The sequence below is a fragment of the Anoplolepis gracilipes genome, chromosome 2 (assembly GCF_047496725.1).
Source record: "Anoplolepis gracilipes chromosome 2, ASM4749672v1, whole genome shotgun sequence".
Classification (NCBI taxonomy): Eukaryota; Metazoa; Arthropoda; class Insecta; order Hymenoptera; family Formicidae; genus Anoplolepis; species Anoplolepis gracilipes.
In genome coordinates, this window is record NC_132971.1 from 14,223,986 (window position 1) to 14,248,389 (window position 24,404).

The 24,404-nt window shown below is 29.3% G+C and overlaps 1 protein-coding gene and 1 long non-coding RNA gene across 3 annotated transcripts; one reads left to right on the top strand and one right to left on the bottom strand.

Moving 5' to 3' along the window:
• Positions 1 to 425: 425 nt before the first annotated feature.
• On the bottom strand, positions 426 to 7,555 carry LOC140676215 (uncharacterized). Of its 2 annotated transcripts, XM_072911074.1 has the most exons (4): positions 7,319 to 7,555; positions 6,511 to 6,615; positions 1,337 to 1,921; positions 426 to 778 (listed from the first exon to the last, which is right to left on the bottom strand). In XM_072911074.1, the coding sequence occupies exons 2-4, from the start codon at positions 6,548 to 6,550 to the stop codon at positions 678 to 680; spliced, it is 726 nt and encodes a 241-aa protein (XP_072767175.1). In that variant the 5' UTR covers positions 6,551 to 6,615; positions 7,319 to 7,555; the 3' UTR covers positions 426 to 677. The 2 variants fall into 2 exon arrangements, with proteins under 2 accessions (XP_072767175.1, XP_072767176.1); XM_072911075.1 differs by lacking the exon at positions 6,511 to 6,615 and having other exon boundaries at positions 428 to 778; positions 7,319 to 7,554.
• A 9,625-nt stretch (positions 7,556 to 17,180) lies between these two features.
• LOC140663063 (uncharacterized) lies at positions 17,181 to 19,942 on the top strand. Its single transcript, XR_012046212.1, has 3 exons — positions 17,181 to 17,356; positions 18,929 to 19,170; positions 19,591 to 19,942. It is a non-coding gene; the product is annotated as an uncharacterized lncRNA (long non-coding RNA).
• The last annotated feature ends 4,462 nt before the right edge of the window (positions 19,943 to 24,404 follow it).

Consider the following 24,404-nt stretch of genomic DNA (forward strand, 5'->3'; position numbering starts at 1 on the left):
TTTTAATTATCAATATTAAAATACATTTTTCATATTAAGATACATTTTTATTTATCATAAACGCAACGCAATTTAAATAGAATAAGAGTCAAGAGAGTCACAAGAATCTGAGTTTCATTACAATAGGCTCACATTACATATTTTTTTAATATATCGTATTATCTATTGAGAAGGAAAAACATAATAATTGTTTGTAGAACAATAGATCAATCATAATAATCTTAATTATATGCTTTTTTATACCAATACAAAAATGTGATATACAAGTTATGTGATATTGTATAAATATGTATAAAGTCTAACACATACAATATACATATTTAGAAATGTCAATGCAAAAATTAATAATAATGCTTATGTAAGACATAGAATAATTTAATTATAATTATCAAATCATCATATATCTTATAGTATACACATACTTCATGCTGTAACATATTGGTAAATTCTTAAAACTTTGTCACTTACAATTTAAAAATAAATGTAAATAAGAGTGTGCAAAGAGATTCGAAATAATTAGTGCAATAAATCAAAAGTCTATATTTCGTGTTAAATAAAACATTATATGCTAAAGTTTGATCACAGATTCGTCAGTAAATGGTGCTTTGTGGATTATAATTATTCAATAAACATTTTTTTATCTTCTATAATTCATCGATTGCTGAATTATAGAAAAGCTATCTTCGCCACCAACTTCTTTCCATGACGAAACGAACCATCAAGGACAGAGCCATAAGAAAGATAATCACCGCCGCTGCTACAAGAATAACGCCGTATCCTATAAAAAATTTTCACATCTTTTATTTTACATCTTTCCTTTTGACCATCGTAATTATTTTTAGCAAACGGATGATCACTAAATTGACCACTTTTAAATTCAACCTTGTTATTGAAAACTGAATATTGCTACAATCATTTTATCAATCGCATTAAAATTAAATATTATATTGATCTCTTCGTATTTGTGTTAAACTATTTGCAAAAGATCATAAAATACTAATATTTACTGATTTATTTATACTTTAGTATTTAAGACATTGGAATGAGATGATAAATAATTTTTTTTACAACAATTTTTATAAGTCATTTTTACTGATTTAATCTTTAGCCAAGAATATTTTTTCTTCTATTTTTTCTTGATTATAAACTTGTTTAAAAGATTAAATTTTAATTCATTCAATTAAAATGTGAGTCATACAGATGTGACAAGAAACTTTAAATAATAATGTACGTATGTTCTTTGACTTTATTTAAAGTTTTGTAATAATTTGTATGTATGTAAAACAAATTGTAAAATTTATATGTAAAACAATTTCAAATAATCACCAATACTCACTTCGTGATTTTTTGTCATAAGTTTTTTCCGCGATTCCATTGTATGACGTCGATACAAAAGAATTTCTACGGCAACCTAACTTGAAGAACCGCTCAGACATAGTCATAGGCATCGATAACAATGCATGCTGACAAGTCCCTTGAGATTGAAAATCTGTAGCCGGCGTTAGAGATGCTTGGAAAGGTGTCAACGGTATTTGCACTCTACAGGTTGCCTCGTCCGTGGAATATGCGTTGCCGAACGAAAAAAGTCCATACGGCCAGTGGGTGTGATTTGGTAGCGCGATTGCGCTGTAAGGTGGCGGAGTTGCGGCATAAGGCGGTGGATCGTCATTATCTCCATTGCCGTTTACGGTCATTGAAGAGAGCGTTATCACGGTAACTGGAGAGGGATCCGTGTTGTCCGAGATCTGTACGTTATGATTCAATACAGATTTGCCTTCAGACGTTGACTCTGATGACGATACGTCACCTTCAACGTATGACCTGTCTGTCGACCATCGCTGAAGCCTTACACATGTTGCTGATGTATCACCGCACGTGTCATTAGATAATAACTGTTCGGTCTCTGGGCTTGCCAAAAAATCTAGAATTAAAATTAAAATTTTTAATGAACAATATTTTATTCGAGTATTCTTGGCTGATAAAAGAGAACATTTACAAAAAAAATTTGTCATAATCAAACAATATATAAAGTTATAAATAATTTATGAAATACATGTACACAAATTGTGCTATACATTTGCATTGTTGTAAAGACATATTTTTAAATTATATTGATTGTTTTTACTCTAAAAAATGTTAATAGATATAGTTAAAATTATCTTAAATTTACAAGAATTTCTAAATTATTTAAAAAATTAAATTAGATTATCTAGATTAATTTAGATTTTCTAATATTGCTTTAGTTTATTTTTTATGTTTTCTAATTGTTATTTATTCTGTATTCGCGTTTTCTTAATATTTATAATTAAAATATATAATATAGTATAATAAAAATAAAATATAACAATAGTATATACATTTATTACTTATTTAGAAAATTTTGATGTGTATTCCATTAATAGCATGGCGTAACAAAAATTTCAACACTTTTCAATTTCTAAATTTGATCTGACATAATTCCCGCAATTGTTATATATATATATATATATATATATATAACAATTGCGGGAATTATGTCAGATCAAATTTAGAAATTGAAAAGTGTTGAAATTTTTGTTACGCCATGCTATTAATGGAATACACATCAAAATTTTCTAAATAAGTAATAAATGTATATACTATTGTTATATTTTATTTTTATTATACTATATTATATATTTTAATATATATATATATATATATATATATATATATATATATATATATATATATATATATATATATATATATATATATTAAATATATATATATATATTTAATATATATATATGTATATATGTGTATATTTACGTATATGTATTATTATTTAAAGTTTCTTGTCACATCTGTATAACTCACATTTTAAGTGAATGAATTAAAATTTAATCTTTTAAACAAGTTTATAATCAAGAAAAAATAGAAGAAAAATGTTCTTGGCCAATCAATAAAAATAACTTATAAAAATTGTTGCAAAAAAATTATTTATATATATATAAAATTATTTATATAAATTATTTATATATATATAAAATTATATATAAATTTTATATATATATTTATATTTACTGTTTATTTACATACTGTTATAACTGTCGTTGAACGAGTCTAATTGCATCTTATGGTTGGCTGAGAACAAATCTGTTATCTTTGTTCAATGACGAGTTTTCTTATGGAGACACGTGAAAAACAGTGTACAGTGTGTGAAAATCAGAGATTTACTCCATCTCAGAAATCACAAAATCACAGAAACAATTGCGGGAATTACGTCAGATCGAATTTAGAAATGAAAGTATTGAAATTTTTGTTACGACATGTGCCATGCCATTAATGAGGCACATAACAAAATTTATTGAATAAGTAATAAAATTGCTTAAGTTGCTAATTATTACTAAAAAAATTTCGTACTAATATTTAATTTGTGTTAGGTTAGGTAATTTGTGTTATTTATAAAAATTGATCAAAACTCCATCATTCTCGGATACTCTATATACAATACATATATATATATATATATTTCCGATTTAATTAGTAATTTATGTATTATCTATATTTAATAAATTTTTTATATAATTATCTTTTTTCATATTTAATAATTGATAATTTAATAATTAAATTTAATAAATAATAATTTAACAATATATCATTTAATAATAATATAATAAAAATATATTAGATTAACTAAATATTATATTTACTTACATTAAGTTTTAAAGTTAACAAAAAATATTTATTATATGGTTATGTATCACACGAAATAAATAAAAAAAAATATTTTCAATTTTGTAAATGTAGCCGAGTCGGATCATATAATGATGACATGTGTAATAATTACGACATAGTTTTCGCAATACATTTCTATGATACTTAGCTAAGAGCCTGGATTTTGAATGTTGATTTATGCTAATCAACTTACGTGAACGTCGTCGAAGATCAATATTATGTGAGTATATAATATTGTAAGTATATATTTCTTTTAGATCGTTGATATGAATTCGTTTAAGAGTTATTTTTACAGACTTCTACATAAATATTATACTACACGTATAATACATACAAGGCTATGGTAACAGATGTATAGTAAAATGGACAAGTTATCTATTAATCTAATTGAGCAGAATTCGATATGCCATATCTTATTGTTAGTTTGATAAGACGTGATAGTGAACATTTTAAAGTTAAACGTTTATAGATTAATGAAAGTAAAATAAAACAGTGAAAAGTATCAAGTATACATAATGCACATATAAAAATAAAAACTATGATTTATAACATATTTGGCTCCTCATCCTACATATTCCGTTCAATTAGATATAACTTGCATTATTTTTAGTACTGCTATTATAGCAGTCTAATATATGTAAAGAAGTCTGTGATTTTTGCACATTACAGATTATTATCCGTTGTAAATCTCACGCGACGAAATATAAAGCATAGATTGTTCAAAACATAATCGTGTGCACGCTATATGTAAATTGCGAGATTAGCTTTAATTTATAACAAAATTATTTTTCATCATCTTATTGCATAATACTGTACATAAATTATGATTTCCACAAAATCTTATGCAAGTAATGCTTTAACACTCATAATCCATTTATATATTTTTTATGTTTTTTTCTCAGTTGACGTATGATTTTTTTATTTCAGACCAATAGATGATTAACCAGTACATTTATTACGCGAACACAGCATTCAATATCATATGCATACCTGTATATATAAGTTGCACGATTACATGCATTGCATACACAACCAGAACACGCCTTGAAACTTGAAACTACTTTCATCCATGAAGGACAATTAGTCAATTCATTATAAAATAAGCAAGTATTTTATGTACCTGGAAGCGCGGACAATGTACAAAAAATATTTTTAACACAGTAAAAAATTGTGCATCCATATGTTAAAATTTTTTTGTGTTACTACATTTTGATTACTTCAATGTAAAATTAACATACAGCTGATATGTTATTATTTTTATAAGATTTTCATGTGTTAGATTTATGTCAACTTCATAACTTAACATTTTATGTATGTCTCTCAGAAATAAAGTATTATTTTGATTGCTTATTTGAATGCTTTTAACACATCATTTACAATCATTTCAAACGGTCAATATGTTTCAAAATCAGTTTAACATTCTAAGAAAAGTTAAAATAAATATCTGAGTAATCATGAAAATGTTCTATCAACATTTTTACAAACTATTAACTACTTTTTCACATAGTTTTTAATTAATTTATGTTATTTTTACATCACACTTAAAGTCACAATAACAAAAATAAATGTAAAGTTTTGTGTCAATTACTTAATATTTCTAGTTTGTCAATAATTAATACATAATAAATGAGTTATTTTAACTTAAAATTTAGAGTAGACTTTCTGGGATATGTAAAAAATGTTAAAATTAGCATTTTATTTTTTACTGTAATGCGTAAATTAAAAAAATTGTTTTATATGTGAATTGTTATATTATATTATAAATTTATTACACATATTTTACCTATTTAGTTTGCATTATTACATATGTATTCACTTGACTTTTACAACAGATATATTATATTATAAATTTATTACGCATATTTTATCTATTTAGCTTGCATTATTACATATGTATTCACTTGAGTTTTGCAACAGAATCAGAGAAGATTTTTTAAATAATTGCTTAACGCTTGTGATAAAATGTATGCGTCATTCATTATCATAATGTGTAAATTGAACGACGTTATGTTTATATGATTGCAAAACAATTCTTTTATGACATATTGATGAAAATGTAAATGTTACTTTTGAAAATTGCAGCTATACAGAATGTTCGATTAAATCTATCCGACGATTTAATCTGTCCGACTATATTATGTAAAATCTCTTAAATTGAAAAAATGAAAACGGAACAATTAATAATCGAATGGCTCGTAGACAATTTTGAGTCGAGTTATTCCAATCTACGAAATCCATCCTGGTCGCTGGAAAGGTGGCGGAAAGGGGACAATTTTTTAAAATGGAAATCCCAATAAATAACATTCGATAGGTTTCGATTTCTGTTCGATCAATCTGCCCAAGTTAATATTTCGAGAATGATCGGACTTTTTACATTATAAGTCGTTAGATTTGTTTTTTCAAAACCTATAGAGAGGTGTCATTTTTTCAAAGTTTTCTGTGTAAAATTTAATCTTTTCTTGCTCCCTGAAAATCTCGTTAAGGTACGGTCGTTTCAAGCTGAAAATTATCTCAATACAACTTTATTGAACAAGCCTTTGTTTTATGATTTTTTAATTCAATTATTTTTAAGATATCGACGTGAACTATTGATAACTCGACTCAAAATTGTCTAAAAGCTATCCTATTAATTGGCTTATTTTAATTTTTCTGCTGGAGACGTTTTATATAATATAATCAGACAGAATAAATTAAACACCCTATATAACTAAGCTAATATTCAAATGCTAACACTAATACTGGTTATTGATTGCTTGCATATATAACATTTATCTTATCGCCAAGTCCTTGAGAATTATTATAGTATATTACCTTCACTATTGAAACACGATAGCCGAAGAAATACTTTCATTACAGTACGCTTGATGGTAATGTGAACCGAATTTCCACATCTTACGTTTCGTCAAACGGATACATCTATTTTAAAAAAAGATTTTATACAAAACATCGACCGCTTTCTTTTCTCATAACACAATTTATTTACAACTAAATAATGCTGGTATTTATCGTAAGATAAAAATTTATATACATTAGTAAACATTTATGTACAATAGCATGTACGACACACACATTTATAAAAATCTTTCTGACGTGTAAACATTTATTTTTTAGAATCATTAAAGATGTGAATAATATAATAAAATTTTTTTTTTAATTTTAAAAACAGAATTTATAAAATAACGTGTTAAAAAAAGAAGATGGGTTTTATTGTTAGTATCACAAAGAATAAAAACAGGAAATGATGATACTTGATACTTTCTACAGTAAGTCTATCAAATATTTAATGTGCAATTACATAATTTTTTTTACTATTTTACATTTTACTTAATAATATTTATGAGTCACTTAAGTAATAAACTCAAATAAAATGCATACGATAAAAAGAGCGATTTCCAACCATTTTATGAAAATCATATATACAATATCATTTCAATGTTCGGCGAATATCGATAAAATTGCTGATTACGAAGATGGAAATGTACGCGACCGAGCCGAATCGAAGTACGGAACCGATTCGCCATTCGTAGAACGAACGATGTCAAAATATCAAACACGTTCGAGATGGAGCTGACTATTGACACAAAATTTTTCATGCAGTAAATCTACCGTATACGCATACCTTTTCCATCGTTCCTCGACATTTCTCCACGTGCTATGTGCACGTCTCAAGCGATGACTGAGCGACGAGAATGTCGCGAGTATCGTGCGCGTCCGTGATTCGACTGGCAATCACCTGGTGATGCACCTGGCGCGTAAAGGCATATATGGACGTATGCACGCACGCAGCGGCGTGCCGATCGAGAACCGACAATAAAGAGATGCGTCGCGATGATAGTTCTTGATACAACTGAATGTACGGCACGCGGTGAAACCGCGATCGTTAACGCGATCCAGTCGCTCAGCAATCGACCACGATGAGGGGCGGACACGTGATCAGCTGTCACAATGTCGTAAGAACGTAGCTCTCGATGATCGCGGTTGTTCAAGATCGCTCCCATGTAAACCAGATGGTTTCTTGAACGAAGATGCATCGTTGTTGCAGTCAAAGTAGAAAAGTCTGTTACGTTTGAGCAATTTAGATTTAATAATAATTACATAAGCTGTGTCATACACACATTAAGAACTGAATGAACAATTAAAGCCATTATAAATTCCACGTTAAATATACAATATAAATCACGTACAAAACCGGTTGTTATTTATACTATCTTTTTCAGCTGGATGATAATTAGTTTAGTTTATAATCTCAGCAATTAAATATTTATGATTACAAAACCTTACATTGTAAGGAGACAATTATTGATGGATCATAAACATCGTTGGATAATATCGCTGAATTAGCATAAGCGCATAACAATTAGGTTAAGGTTGACACTTGGTATAACGATCGGCGTCAATGTTACAGAGATCCAATTATTTAAATAATGTTGCGTATGTGGCTTCAAACAAGCGTGTCTTGTGTTGTTTCAGAAACTCTTTCGTGCAGTAAATTATATGTATATGAATCAAGAAGTTAATGTAAATGTATTCTAAAACATGTGCACATGCGTGTAAAAATAATACAAAACAATTAAGTATACACGATGAGATTTTCAATTTTTATAAAAGAGACTTATGACAAAATTATTACTATTCATTATTATGATTATACTAGTGACGTCAAAAGTTTGCAAAAACTTCCAATGTGATGATCAAATAATTACTTTGAAATCAATAACAATTATGTAGTATAGGAATTTTACACAACTGTATAAATGATATTATAACGATTTCATGAATATTCAATAAATTTCTTAGGATAAAAGAGTTTTTACATAAAGTATCTTTTTAATCAAATAGCATTTATTACGGTATAATATTTTTCCATTTTTACGTTCGTTTAGGAATATTTCGCCAAATTTAGATGACGAAATAAAACGCGTAAAGTGCGACTTTAGATATCGCGTACTGCTAATATATCTTATTCACAATCGATTATGTTCATGATGGACAATGTATCTTGAATATTTAATCGATCACTCATGGTCAACTTTGACGAAAGACTAGTACGCGATCTGGATATTTTTAATTTTCAGTGGAATACATACATAACTCAATCTCATGGTGAGAGAGATAGACGCAGAGCGACGAGATATACATACAATACAATAAAAACTTATTCCGCGAGTCCTTGCGCGCGAGTATGACGTATAGTTGGAATATGCATTATATTTGCGATTACGTATTTCGCATGTCCTTCGCCAGGCAAGACAATTCTTCCGGAATTTGCACAACCGCTCGTTCCCCCGACCGGTCGTTTTACGGACGTTGGAATAACTCCGTCGTGATTTCTCGTGTATTCGCGAAGGCACGACCGGCGAACGACGTGGCGATTTCTTGAAACCACGTGCTATTCTCGTACGTTTTATTTCTGGAGACAGCTGCGTCGTAAACCGACTACGTCGGACGAGTCGTCACACTTTCGCGATGTGCTATGACCGCAACAATAAATGAAATGATCGGTCTGATATTTCAAGAATGACTAAATCTAACGTGATTTTTTTCTATCGAATCGAATGAATTAATTAACTAGAAATAAAAAAAAAAATCTTAACTTATAGTAGCCAAAAAGTTGAATAAAAATTATGTAAATAAGATGACAATACAATGGAAAGAGAGAGAGAGAGAGAGAGATATATTAATTACAAGATCATTGAAAGACGCGATAGCTTATTATCTAGCTATATTGTCGTCATTAAAATTATGATTATAAAAGCTATTCTTAATAGAGTGTGGCCTTCAAGATGATTTCTCTCGCGTTTACTGCTACTGCAACGGGGAAAAAGGGAGAATGCACTTTCTAAGAGCGTTGATCATAAAGGTGGGTTACTACCAGAGCGCGCGCAACGACTGCTTCGTCTACGTGAAGCTACTCTTATGGCACATTCGTGTCTCTTCTCCTCTTTCCTCTATGCGCCATATATATATAACTGCTCATGATATACGTATATGCATGGCCTATGTGAAAACGGGCTTGTTAAAATTTGACGCTGTGCTCACGTTCGCTGTATGATATGAAGACTATATTCGGGAGATATAAACAGGAAGCGATTACGATACTGACAGAAAGAGGCTACATGCTTTGTAAATTAATTAATATTTCCGTAGGTATATATACGACGTAATTAAATATATTACATTATACATAGATTAGTCTTTAAAATATTTCATAGCAGTTTGGTTTATATTTATGAATAAAAGTGAACAATTGAATTAAATAGATAAAAAATAAATAATAGAAACAAGCAGGTCTAATTTAAATAATTCAAAATTCAATTTTCTCTGAAAAGATCAGTTTATAAAGTCTATAAAAAATTAAATGAGAAAAAATATTTAGTGACATACTTGATACATATTAGATAAAGGTTGAAAAAAAAAAGAAATATTCTATTTCTTCGCAAAAACATTTCACTTTACAAATAAATTACGATCACAATTTTGCATTAAAATACATCATAATCAATTTCTATTCTTTGGCAGAGAACTTCGTTCAGTCAGTACGAAAACGAGTGCTAACGACTATCACGAAACAAATAGGCGAACAAACGACTGTTTAGCGACAAAGAACGAGAACGGAAGTCCGCCTGTGCTCGCACACTTTATAGCAATTTTACAAAGTTGCGGCTCGATACACAAGTTCGACGTTCCGGACTGTACGGGTAGATTAGATTTGGCTTAAGAGTGGATGAACTGTTCTCTGCGATAAAAGCAGGTAATTCCGCGACGCGCTCACTAACTTCGACACGACTTGAGCGCCCGGAAAATAATCAGCCGCGGGGGCTAAGTCGGTAGTCGTGTCGACAGACCACGACATAGACAAACCCCCTTGTGTTCCAAAGGGCCGTTATCCGCGGTAGCCCCGGAGAGAAGGGGATCGGTCTTTGTACTTCTCGCGGAAATCGTAAGATTGGTATCGTCGCTCGGTTCCCACTCGGTATTGCGGCTTCAAGGCTGCGTCACTACCGTAGTGGTCGGTCGCCTTTTATTTCGAGGGAAATTAACAACGACCGCCGAGTAATTGTCGGGCGTTAAGCTCCCGCAGAACGTAATTACGCGAGAACAAAGCGGTGTGCGAAGTAAATACGAAAATGCGGCCGCGGGACGAATTTGTCGCGACGCTTTCGAGGCAACGAGAAACTTCTTCAGAACTCCGTCCTTGGCTGTTGTTCTCGTTGTGTGAGTCTCAAGTTTTCTAACTGGTGAAAAGTGTCTCTTCAACAACAAGTCCGACCGGACAATCAATAATTGAAATGATAGCCGTGTCAACGCAGCTGCTGCGGTAATGTTAATTTCCAGGTTAAATACACAGATATCGTCACATTAAAAATATATAAAAATATACTATAAAAATTAATTTCTTATCAGCAAATTGAGCGAATGTGATAAAATCCTTTCTCAAAAGCAATACAGAATAAAATAGAATAAATGATCTGTCAACGATACAGCCCCAAATATTCATTATGTCTCTGACTTAATGAGAGAATTATATATAGCTCGCGCGTAGCTACTTAAATAATAAAATAGTAAGAATACTTGTAGTTTCCTTAATATTTCATAATTTTTTTTATTTCTGTAAACTTTTTACTTTGCTTTTCGTAATATTCTCTACTGTATCTCCATAAAAAAAATTTGGTTAAATTTTAAAAATATTATTTTTAAAAGAGACAGAATAACGTTTAATATTAAGCAAATATAAAACTAAAAGGAAAGACTAAAAAATTTAATCAGTTTTAAAAATATAATATTTGTAATTCTTACATATTTCATTAAAAAAATTATTAAGTAATATGCAATGTACAAAAAATATTAATAGTTACCAATAATAAAGTAAATTTATTGGGGAGAAAATATTTAATATTTTAGATAATCTTTTGGAAGTTCCTTAATTCTATCTCTGTATATAATGCAAAATAATTTTAGCTGATTAATTTAGGAAGTCGTGAATATCAAGAGATTAATTGCAGTGATTAATTCGTGGGAACGTGTCCGTTGTCAGTAGCTTTTGTAAATTAAGCATTGCGATGTCGTAATTACAGTGTATACAAAGCGCGAGACACGCGTGTTGCACACGTTGAAGTAAACACGAAGATATAATGACACGAATTTGTCGCGCGGCCAGCACCGCTGCATCCGTTATCGGCATCCACTGCGACGGCCACGCGCCGACTACAGATGGGGCCTGTGGCTGCAATTTAAAAGTCCATTTGTTCCTGAATAAGGTAGGAAACGCCGACAACCACTGGCACGCGCATTTTATCCGAAAAATATTGGAGCTGAAAATTGTATACGAGCCCGATAAAGAGAGAGGGTGGGAAGTGGTAGCAAGTGAAATAGTAAGAAACGTTACATAAGCGAGGAATGCCTATATGAAAAATCGTAGAAGGAAAAGGAGTTAAATCCATAGAAAGCAAAGAAATATATCTTTTGATGACAGTCTCAAAGTTTTATTTACGATAAATCTGTCAACAAAATAAAAATTATAACTATATATATATATATATATATATATATAGCATAATATAACGACAAATTTTTATAGGGGAAATGTCTTTATTTAACTTTTAAATATAAAAAAGAGATAATATTGATTACTGTTTGACCGGATATGAAAATTGTGTTGAAAACACATAAGCGAAAGATGTAACAGTGTGATAAGAGTTTGTCTTATTTACTACTTATTTGTACTTTAACTTGTTTATTAATAATTCATGAAGAACTTAGATACGTTTCATCCTGTTTTTCAATATTTTTCAGTGTATGAGATACAAATATTCATTAATGCAAAAATAGTCGTTTGTACGGTCACACGTCAATTAAAGAGATATGTTTTTCACATTTCTAGTAAACATATGTATTTATCAAATATAATATAATTATTTTTTCAAAAACTAACCAAAATAATTGATACCAAATTAAATACACATTTATGCATAATTTTACAATTTTATAAAATGATTTTTGTTGCAAAATCCATCACAATCCGAAAAAAATCCAATTGATTTCTACTTTTCAGCATCGATAAAATTGTACAACCAGCTCTTCAATGTTTGCAATGCAAAATAAACATTTTTTTTAAATAAAATCAAAAGATAATTTTTTAATTTGAAATTCTTTTTAATAATAGCTTTTATTATTCTTTCAGTATTCTTATACATCTACAAGTTTTTATACCGAAACAACTTTAGTGTTTATGATTGGTAAAATATTTTTTGGCTAAAACCTGTTATATGGTAATCTTTTATTTAATTTAATTATCATTTGATGCAAATTAGTCAGTAAACAGGTTTCGTGCTCACTACATCACAGTTGCTATAATACATATGCATTTTATCTGGGAGGCCAATTACGATAATTATTGTATTTATAATTTTTTACCAATTGTGTTAGTGCCATTTTTCATGTATTAGGAAAAGAAATAATATGTATATAATTTAATCTAGATACACACAATTAATATATTCTTTGTCATCAAATTGCAACAAAACTATGGCTTCTTCTATCAATGATTTGCGATCTCCCGTTTTGAAGAAGCTTCAATAAAAAAAGATTTACATAATTATGTGAAATATGTGAAAATATGAGTTAAATTTTATAATTATAAAAAATAAATCTTTCTGTATATTTCTAATTATAATTATTTTTTGAAATACTTGGAGTATATGACTAATATCAAATATATATAGTTAGACTAGGTGAAATGTGTTTCTTAACCATTCGACCATAACATTTATTCGTATATATATTTATTTTAAGCATTTTCAATCCTAATATTAATATTTGAATTTTTTTATTCAGCTTATTCACTATGCAACAGTAAACTGGTAGACTTGACGTCTTTCATACATAAATATTATATGAGGTAAATGTAAAATAGCTCAGTGGAACTTCTCTATATCCATGAATGTTTTGATTTGCATATAACTAGCATTATATAAATGAAAAAAAACGTGTTTTCAGATTATAATTTAAAATTATCACATTTTATAAACGAACAACAAGTATTGAGACGTAATTTCACTATTTCTATTTAAAAAAAATTTTTAATGTTTAAAAATATATTGAAACGTGACTCAATTTTGTGTTATCTTGTATACATATATTGTTGTGACTCAAAAGTGGCTACACTAATTTTTATAAAATAGATTAGCAACAAAAAAACTTAGTGGTAACGCGAATGAAAACTTTTATCATTTTATCATTCTGTATTTTATCAGTCTGTTTATATACTTGTTATTAAATTCACAAATTGTAATTTTTTATTTCTATGCATCATACACACATAATAACTAATTAATAATAATATATTAAATTTGACAAATTTAGAAAATATAATTGTCACATAAATTATAATCAGAAACGCATAATAACGAAATTGTACATTCATTATTATCATTACTATCAATTGTTCATTATAATAGTATTATAATTTATACCAATTTGGAACATTGTCATGTAGAATTTTCAGGTATTTAAACTTTAGCGTCTTTAATCTTTAATAAGATTAAATTATAGGATAGAAATATTTAATTAATGTAAGTTTCTTACAGATTGGAATTTATTATTATTGTCATTGCCACAGTATTCATAATATAATAGTCATCGTCAACATCTTATTTGATATTAATGATTTAATAATAATGACATAAGAGATAAAATAAATGAAATAAATCAAAGATAATTATTAATTATAGATCTAACAAGAAACCATGATACAAAAGAATAAAATAGATAAATTTACTAAGTAATTTCTGCCATTTTTTCGGCAAATTTTTTTAACCATAATTCTTTAATTACTTTACTTAAAGCTTACTGCAATCCCGATTTAATCGTAATATCATGATTATCTGTCTAACTTCTTTTTCCTTCGAAAAAAATTTGTCATTAACTGTACATTCGTTATTATGACAGTTATATACAGTATGATACAGTTGTAGCGAATTATCGCGGATGTCACATTGCCATTTTGCTTCCTCGCTGACAGAAACCACCTTCACACCCGGAAATTATGTGGCGTGAATTCACAGTGCCTTAGCGTTCGACAGCCTGTCTGAGTACATTTTCCGGCAACACACGTTAGACGCCCAAGTTTCGCGAAAGCACGAGCTGTGACGTTTTAAGATCGTATATTACAGAAGTTACACGTGACATTTTCCATATCACTCTGTATAAGTCATTATCACATCAAATATATTTTATTTTGTATTAACAAATATTTGACAATGTATTATAATGATATTTATAAAGAATATTATTAATCATAATCACAAGATACAAAAATATAATTAATGAAAGAAAATATACAAAATAAATATGCATAAGATACAGATGATGAGTAGGATACGTAAGAAATATAAGTAGAAAACGCGACTATAAAAAGATTAATTGTTCAAATTATCCTTATTTTCCAAAGACGTAAGCAACTAATGACGTTAATACAGCATGAATCACGCTAATCTTATATTGAATACATGTTTAAAATTTTAATAAATACTGATAAGTATTATTAAGGATCATATATGATCTTTAAAATAATTATATATAATCTGCTTAATTTCTAGACATCTAGATGTTTTAACTTAATTTAAGATAAAAAATAATCTTTTTGCTAAAAAAATATTTAGTCAAAATAATCAACAAAATTTACTAAATAAAAACGAATCATTAATTTTCTGCTCAAGTAAATTCAGTATGATCATAGTAAATTCAGATTGATACAATTCGTATTTAATTTAAATAATGTATACATAAGCTTTTTATGCATATTTACAAATTTTATTTTTACACGCTTTTTTATATACAAAAGAATTTGCATGACATTATCTGTTATGCCTTATCAGTGTGCATAATGCAGTACTTATTATACTACAAGATAGCTCTACAGATTATACGTATTAAAAATTCAGCTCATAAATAATATATATTTTTAAGTCTATATATGTTGCAACTAGATATTAATTATTATTTTGTCATCTAGTTACTGATTAAAAATCGTCATTATTTCTGACAATTGAGAATCTTGTATGCACATGTTTGACACGGGTCCAACATATAAAAAATAATCTCTATTCACAGTAGTACTTTTGTAGATAAAAAATAGTTCATTATTGAATAATTTCTTGTCGCACGATTACAATATTTTTTAATCATAATTTTAATTATTATGATTAATTAGCTATTATTCAGTTCTGCGTAATAATAATTATTTTATGAATATTTTGGTAATTTAATTTAGATTATGGCAAAAGTATTTTTTTCTAACATGTAATACAGTAGTGCAGTTAATTTTAAATAACTTAAAAATAAGATGCTTTCTTCTGGAAACTTATCTTGAATGAAGTGTGCGTGTATGTGATCAAAAATTCTAGTAATTTTTTTAATTAAACCGGGAAGTCCCCATCTACAGACAATTCCCCTATGCTTTGTCATCAATTCTTTCGTCACGAGAAACGATCAAGCGCACGCATGCGGCCTCTTTCATAAACATATATTCGCCATCACATAGGTGGAAGTTTGATTCGGTCGATGACACAACGTCATACACGCAACTTTTTCCCATCATGCTGCGAACATTGACGAGTGAGCGACGAGTGTCACACTCGGCGCCAGGGTGACTCCTAGAGTGACGCATCGCAACAACGTCGTTCGAAAGAAGGAAACAAAAAGCGGAGGAAGTAGGAGGTGCACGCGATAAAACGACGTGCGTGAGCGGACGGGATGACGGACAAGAGACGGGGTGCAACGAGGTCACGTGCATCGGCAAGAAATAAAGAGGGTGATGGAGGATGCATTTTCGATGAAGGCACTACTGTGGAGCGAATGACAATCCGAATTTCCGTCGTTATACGAGCGGCTCGTGCATTTTTTTTTTCTTTTTTTTTTACAGACACGTCCGGATGGCGCCGAAACCATTGATTAAATCCCGGCGCCGACCCATTTTTCCTCTCTCGGTGACCTGCTCCCTCTTCTTCCTCGATCTTTCTCTCTTGCCACACGAGTCTCGTATGCGCGAACTTTTTGGCAACTCGTATACGTTCGTGTTATTGCCGCACCGATTGAGAACCACAGGGATCACTTGACTTCGACTAATCCATATAAACACCATTCTCTTGCCGCATAGCATTCTCTATTCGCGTGTTTTAAAGCTGAAAGTCAACACTCGAAAAATACAAATGCGACACACATCGCTCGTGAGACTTTTTTCTTCGATATTGATATCAATATATGTCAATTAAATATCAAATTTTATTTACAAAGTAATTAATGTACTTTCTTTAGAATTTAATATTTTGTTAATCATATCAAGTATATATAATACGTCTTAACTTTTGAGAAACATAATGTCACAATAAATTAATTTAATACAATTTTAATGCAATTTAAAACATAATTATATACTTTTTCATCCACGATTATGTTAAATAGTACGCATTTAACACATTTGAATTTCCCGGTTTTTTATTTCTCTTTTAGAAGAGTGGGAGCTTTAATATTGATAACGGCAATCAATGTCGGCAATACTGATTATATTTAGCAATGAAATAATACGTGTGCAGTGCTTAACAAAGGAGACTCAGGAATAGCCTAGGGAAATCGTGCATTATAAAAAACTAAGGAAAAAGTGAGTGTTGTCTATTGCAATATGTAATTTTAAGATATCGTATAATTTGCTTTAAAGTAAACTAGATCTAGCTGATTCTGTTGTAAATTTGCTTAGATAAATTAGATTAAATTTGCTTAGAGTTACTAAGTTTATCCTAATATATTTATATATTTTGATAAACAGAAAAACATAAAATTTTAATAAATTTTATGCAAGTAATCTCTCTCTTTTTCTCTCTCTCTCTCTCTTTCTCTCTCTTTCTCGGAACACTGGAAATGCATCGAAGGCAATCACTAAAAATAGTAGTATTTAGCTGATATATAACACGAATAATTGGATTGAAACGTTTACAATAAATTATAAACATTGCAATGAATCTCTCTCATAATATATTACAAACAATTAGGAAAATTAATATTACTGTCGCATTTATCAATTATATTAATAAATAATATTTGTTAAATAATACTTAATTGCGCAAGAAGAAAATAAATTCTTAAAATTCATGATTTTTATGACTCATTTTATGTTTATGTTATCTTTAAATGTTATCTTGATGTTGATACGTATAAGCTTCCTAATACCGTGACCTTCATATTGTTATAATTAAATTCAAGCGATATTAAGAGAAATCATAATTTAGTTGTTTAAAAACTTTTGTAAACATCATAGTTTTGATAATATCATGGTTTGGAGGTTACAGGTGATATAAGACGTGTTATCTGCTTATTACCACAACTTGCATGATATAAAATATCATCATCAAAGAAATCAGCTATATACGTACTAATTAAGTATAATAGCAAAATTTTCTTTATTTTTACCATTAGATTCATTTTACTTATTTGAAACATCACAATATAAAATATGTAGAATGTTTCAATTAGTCATCATATTTTAAAATATGAGAAAATCAATTTTATTATATATGTAGAAGACAGAAATAAAAAAGAATTAAAAATAATAAAAATGTACGAATCTTTAGAAAAAAATATGATTTAAATTTAATAAATGTATTACTTTAGTGACCATCAAAAATTTATCTGACTTAATTATTATCGTTAGGTATATCTTTTATCGATGTCTGTCTGTCTCTTTCTCTCTCTCTCTCTCTCTCTCTTTCTCTCTCTCTTTCTCTCTCTGTTTTATAATAAATTAGATTGTAAAACATGTATTTATATTTTTTAAGTTTAATCTATAATAAATATATGAAATATATCTAAATAAACATTATTAATTATTTTGCAGTTTATAAAATTTTTAATTTAATTAATAACATACTCCAATTCTATTAAGAAATAATATGCAGTTAAGAAATATATTTAATAAATTTATTTAATAAATACATTTAGTAAATATATGTTTTTATCTATTTTCTCTAATATTATTATAAAATCATTGTTTTGTTTGTGTGTTTATTAAACATAGATAAAATTTTTCTAATTGAAGTTATAAGTATTTTCAGTTATATATTTTCTAGCATTACATCTATCTTACTATTGTCATTAATTTAACGCATACTCACATACAAATTCTATTTTTTTTTCTTTGAGAGTCGTGATATATTTCGTTCTTTCTTTTTTCTTTTAGATTCTGAAGTTTAATGTCGTGACTTTATAATTCAACGTTGATACAATATAAATCAGACATGCATACGATAAATAAATCTGCACCACCTTCGTACGCAGAATCGGTGTCGAATAATTTTTCGAATGTTGCACCTCCAACTTACAGCCCATCAGATATATCGACAATACCGACTCAACAATGTCAACCAGCAAGCGTACCTTGTGATACTATAATAATAGCAGGACCTGCAGAAAACAACAGAAGTAAGTTTAAATGAATTAAGATATTATAGTTAATCATTTACAAAACTTAATATATAATATACCGCAGAAAGTAAAATACAAAAGTTAAAAAGAAATGCTATTTCAGCTTATTGTATTTTTGAAACAATGAATTATACACTTAATTTTAAAATGTTCAAAAAATTTTAGCGCGAAATGATTATTTTTTATGAATAATTTTGTAGAGTCAAATAAAATATTTATGATGGTTATATAATTGTCAAATTAAAAAATAAATAAATAAACAAATAAATTATATTACAGTATATATATGTTGTTGTTCATCGATGCATTAAATGTGTGTTATTGGTTTGATAATTTATAATTTACATGTAAATCATACGCAATCGATTTTTCTCTTCTATATTTCATTATTATAACAAACCTTTTTTTATGTTTTAGCCAAAATTTCTTCATTTAGGACAGTAGTTTACATCTTACTTATCATTAAATCGTTCTTATTAATTATATTTAGCATTTACTTACTATTAAAATAATGTATTCTTAATTTAATTAAAATGTATGTACTGATTGTGTAAAATTTTTATATTTTTTACATTTAAATAGTATTATTGTTTTATATAATGTAACTTGCTAATGATCTAAATTAGAGACCAAAACATACGATATATTAAATAATTAATAAATTATACTGAAAAGAAAGAATTTACGCTTCGTTTACCGCACTTGGCTCTCTTAGTTAGCTCATTTTTTAAATGTAGTTTCTTAATCTTACTGTCAGAACCTTCAATTTTAGTTTTGAATATCTTATTGGATTATTTTTTAGTATGTAAGGAACTTATATTTCTATAATTGTACGTGATATCTATATTGTTATCTGCGAAAATAACTGTAGTAAATATACTTTATGTTATTCCTATACATTGTTAATCATACTATATGTTATTAGTATATCAGAATCACAAATATCAAAATCAATTAATACACTAATAATTAATTGTACCGACATCTTATAATTCGCTGTATCAATAACTGCAAAAATTACTTTGTAATTTTTACATAGTTTAAATTATAATGCATAACATTAGTTTCACTGTAATATATTATAACATTTATTTTAATCTTAAAGCTAATAATTGTATATTTGTGCCTCCGTTTAACAAAGGCAGTTGAGCATAAATTTTACATTGCGAACTATTATATATGGATATAATATATTCTAACAATTATCCTTAATAATCGAAGTATTAAAAATGATAATATTAAAATGTTATGACGTCTGAAAGTTGCAAAAAATGTGAAGTCGGCCTCTGCGTATTTCCAAATGCCTGGTACTTACTACGCAACACAGTCGCGCAATAATACCATGCATAGAGCCATTAAGAATATTTCATCAATGTATTATTAATCGATGTGTATATACATGTATAGAGTGATAGTGACAAATGTATTTATCTTACATTTGATTACAGCTAAATTAAATGCGGCATGGAAGCAATGATAAATAATTTTAATTACGTTTTTAATATCTATATCAAATGACAAATATTATACATTATTTTGTTCTGTGAAGATACATAAACTAATATATAACAGTCATGTGAAGGGGATCCCCTGTTATCGAGATCGAGGCGCGCTACAGTCGGTCGTCGTACAGTCGCACAGCAACCGCGGAGCGGAGCAGAAGAGAGCCGAACCGAGTTGAGTCAAATTGAATCGTGATTGCTCTACGTCGTCGTTTTTGTCAAACCGGTACTTATACATTCAAATTGCGTAATTATTTTTTTTCGATGAGTTATTTTTTTATACTATTTTTTTATATTATTTTTTTATACTAATGTAATCTATAGTTTATTATACGTATACAAGTACTAGTTTATATATTAGTTTATATATCTTCATAAAACAAAATAATGTATAATATATTTGCTATTTGATATAGATATTAAAAGTCCAATTAGAATTATTTATCATTGCTTTCATGCCGCATTTAATTTATCTGTAATCAAATGTAAGAAATACATTTGTCACTAAAATTTATCACTCTATGTATACATATATATGTATACACATCGATTAATAATATATTGATGAAATATTCTTAATGATTTACAAATGCAATGTTTTATAGATCAAGTATTCAATAAATGGGCTTACAATTAGTGCATTGAGAAATATTTGGAAACCCCGATGAAAATTGATAATCAATCAGTAAATTTACGATGTAATGTATTTAGATTATACTTTTCAAGCTCATCTGTATACTATAAAAAAGAATTTTATATATTATATTTTTTTTGTTATTTAAAATTAATATCTGTTATACATCATTGCGGGAAAATTTGCATCTTATCATTGTTAAATGTTTGGATAAATTTTGTAATCTATCTACATAATTAATAATATAATCGTTGCAGATAAAATGTCATCAACGTGCTATCAAAAAGAATACTGCGTGTTACATTATTTATTTTTTTCTTAATATATTGTATAAATATATTAATAAAAGTATTAAATAGAAAAAATATAAGAAATAGATAAAAAATAATATTATATTTTTATTGTCATATACTTTTCATTTTTATTTATATACATTTATATACATTTTTATTTATATATTGGGTTGCAGATTTTTATTCTGACCACTATATTTGTCAACGTATCAGTGTACAACAAATTTTTCAATTTACTGTAAAAAAAAATAAAAGAAAGAAACTGAAGTTTTTTAATAATATTTTTTTTACAATTTAATCGCTATTTAAACGTTATTTAACATTACAAAGACGTATTATATTCTTGTCAACTGTTGTAGTTGTTGCTATAAAATTATTGCCACTGACAAAAATATGAAAATTGTTCTTTTGCGCACTATAATTTTTGCGCATTATAATTTCTTCATTTTCCTATGAATTCCGCATGAAAGGGACCATAAAGTTTATTCGCGACAATGTTAGTGTAAAATATTGTGTGATGAGGAAACGAAAGTAAACAGAGAATGCAAAGGGAAACGTTAACGTTCCTTTATCAACGAAATCCCATCTTGCACACTGGCCTTGTACGTATTTCAGTATCACGAGCATTAAAAATGTTGGTCTATGTGGGCGACACGCTAAAGCTCGCAGTATAAGTAACGACCATATTTCGCAGCTACAACAAAACGTCACCTACACATGGGAAAATTGTGCGCGGGGAGCGAGGTGGAAAGGCCGGCGAGTTGGCCGTGATATCGCTCGCTTTTATTATTAGCGCAATAAAACCATGGTAACTGAGTAATAATTTAAAAGTTGAGCGCCGTTCACAGCTCAAGCACCTTCGGCGTCGCGTCGCGCCAATAAGTGCGATCGGTAAAATTCGCGAATATTTCGGGGCTACAGGATCGAAAAAGCGCGGCAGTCAATGCTAGTTTTGTTTTACAGACCATCCTATGTCAAACGTGACCATTTAAAGTCACGTTGAATAAATATAGATTTGGGACGAGATATGCGGCAAATTTTATATAACAAATATGGATACAAAACTATAGAAAAGGATAAAGAAAAAAATAAATAATGTAACACGCAGTATTCTTTTTGATAGCACGTTGATGACATTTTTATCTGCAACGATTATATTATTGATTATGTAGATAGATTACAAAATTTATCCAAGCATTTAACAATGATAAGATGCAAATTTTTCCGCAATGATGTATAACAGATAATTTTCCGCATTGCGGATAATGTGTCTATAGCAGAATGGGAAAGTTTCTTTTTACTATACAAAAATATGCGAGAAATGTATAAATTCGTTAATATGTGCAAGTATTTTAAACAAATATATATGTATAATTAAAGTATATGTAACAAAATAATTATTATAATTATAAATATTCAATTGTTAACAGTTGCATACATTTTGTAGGCAAAATTATTTAATAATTCGTTTATACAACATGTAGAATTTCTCTCACATATATAATATTTAATAATACAATAATGCTTTACAGCAAAACTATATTTCGCAAACCTCCATGCATTTCATATTCATCAAAAATTACACGAAGCGTAATTAATTTATATGTACGACGATTGGAATTACGTAATGAAGCTTGTCGAAAACTCATCGTACCGCTCGCTCATCGACGAGAAATTTACGGAGTTGCTTTTGTGCGATTCCGACGAAAATCGATCAGAAAAGCTTGAATAAGTGCGGAGGATGCATTGTCGAACCGAGCAAAGAATACGGGAATTGTCGTTAGCCTTCCCCTCGTCCCACCCGATGACACGTCTAAGTTGTAGGGCGAAGAAATGGGAACTAGATATACGATCGAACGTTGAGGATGTAACAAGGTTTTCCGTTATCGAGTCTAAGATATCTCTAAAAAAAACGAGCGCCGATCGCGATGCATCTCCCCGTTGTTACTACGAGGGTTCGGGGAAAAAAGGGGAGAAGGGAGGGAAGAAACGGAGGGGCGGTTGGGAATGCGAGGAAAACAGGCGGCGGGTTTCGCTCACCCCGCGTGTAAAAATAGATCTTCCTCTCCGGATTCTGCCGCGCTGCTGGAATTCGATATCGCTTGTATACGTTGCACTCCGCATCCTATTGTGCGCGTAAAACGAATTAAATATTTTCTCGCAGCGGACGATCCGGAGAATTCCAATGAAACGATACTGCGCCGCGGATACGCAGATTCGCGGATTTCGCTTGCAAATTAAAATTAATAGAACGCCTATCGACAGAATGATTGCACGCTGGCGTGCGCATTTGTCTTGGTGATACGTACATGTACATATATATATATATATATATATATACATACGCACACGTTAACACGGCTCGAGATTATTGTTCGATCGTATCGATCGATCAAACCTGAACATGTATATGGAGAGGGGATTTCAAATGACTGTTGGAAAAGCAGGTTTTTCCCGCTCCACTCCCGGACTTTCCAGCTCGCCGCGAGATGCGAGCTCACATGAGCTCAACGTTTTTGCCGCACCTTTTTCCGATAATTAATGTTCGTTCCTTTGCGCACCCGCAAAGTGAACGAAAGCGACAAACGCGAAAGAGAGAGGTAGATCAGATTAATGATTGTTTTACTCACCCGTCATTATGTGAAAGGTGGTGCTGGTTATCGTCGAGCGAGATAGCGAGAAGAAAAAAGGGACAGAGAAAGTGAAAAGAACGTGAAACGTGTCGGACGAGAAATCAAAGAGTGCTGTGCGTCATTCTAACCCTAGGGGAGGAAAAAGGAAAAAAATCGGAGCGAAAATCGG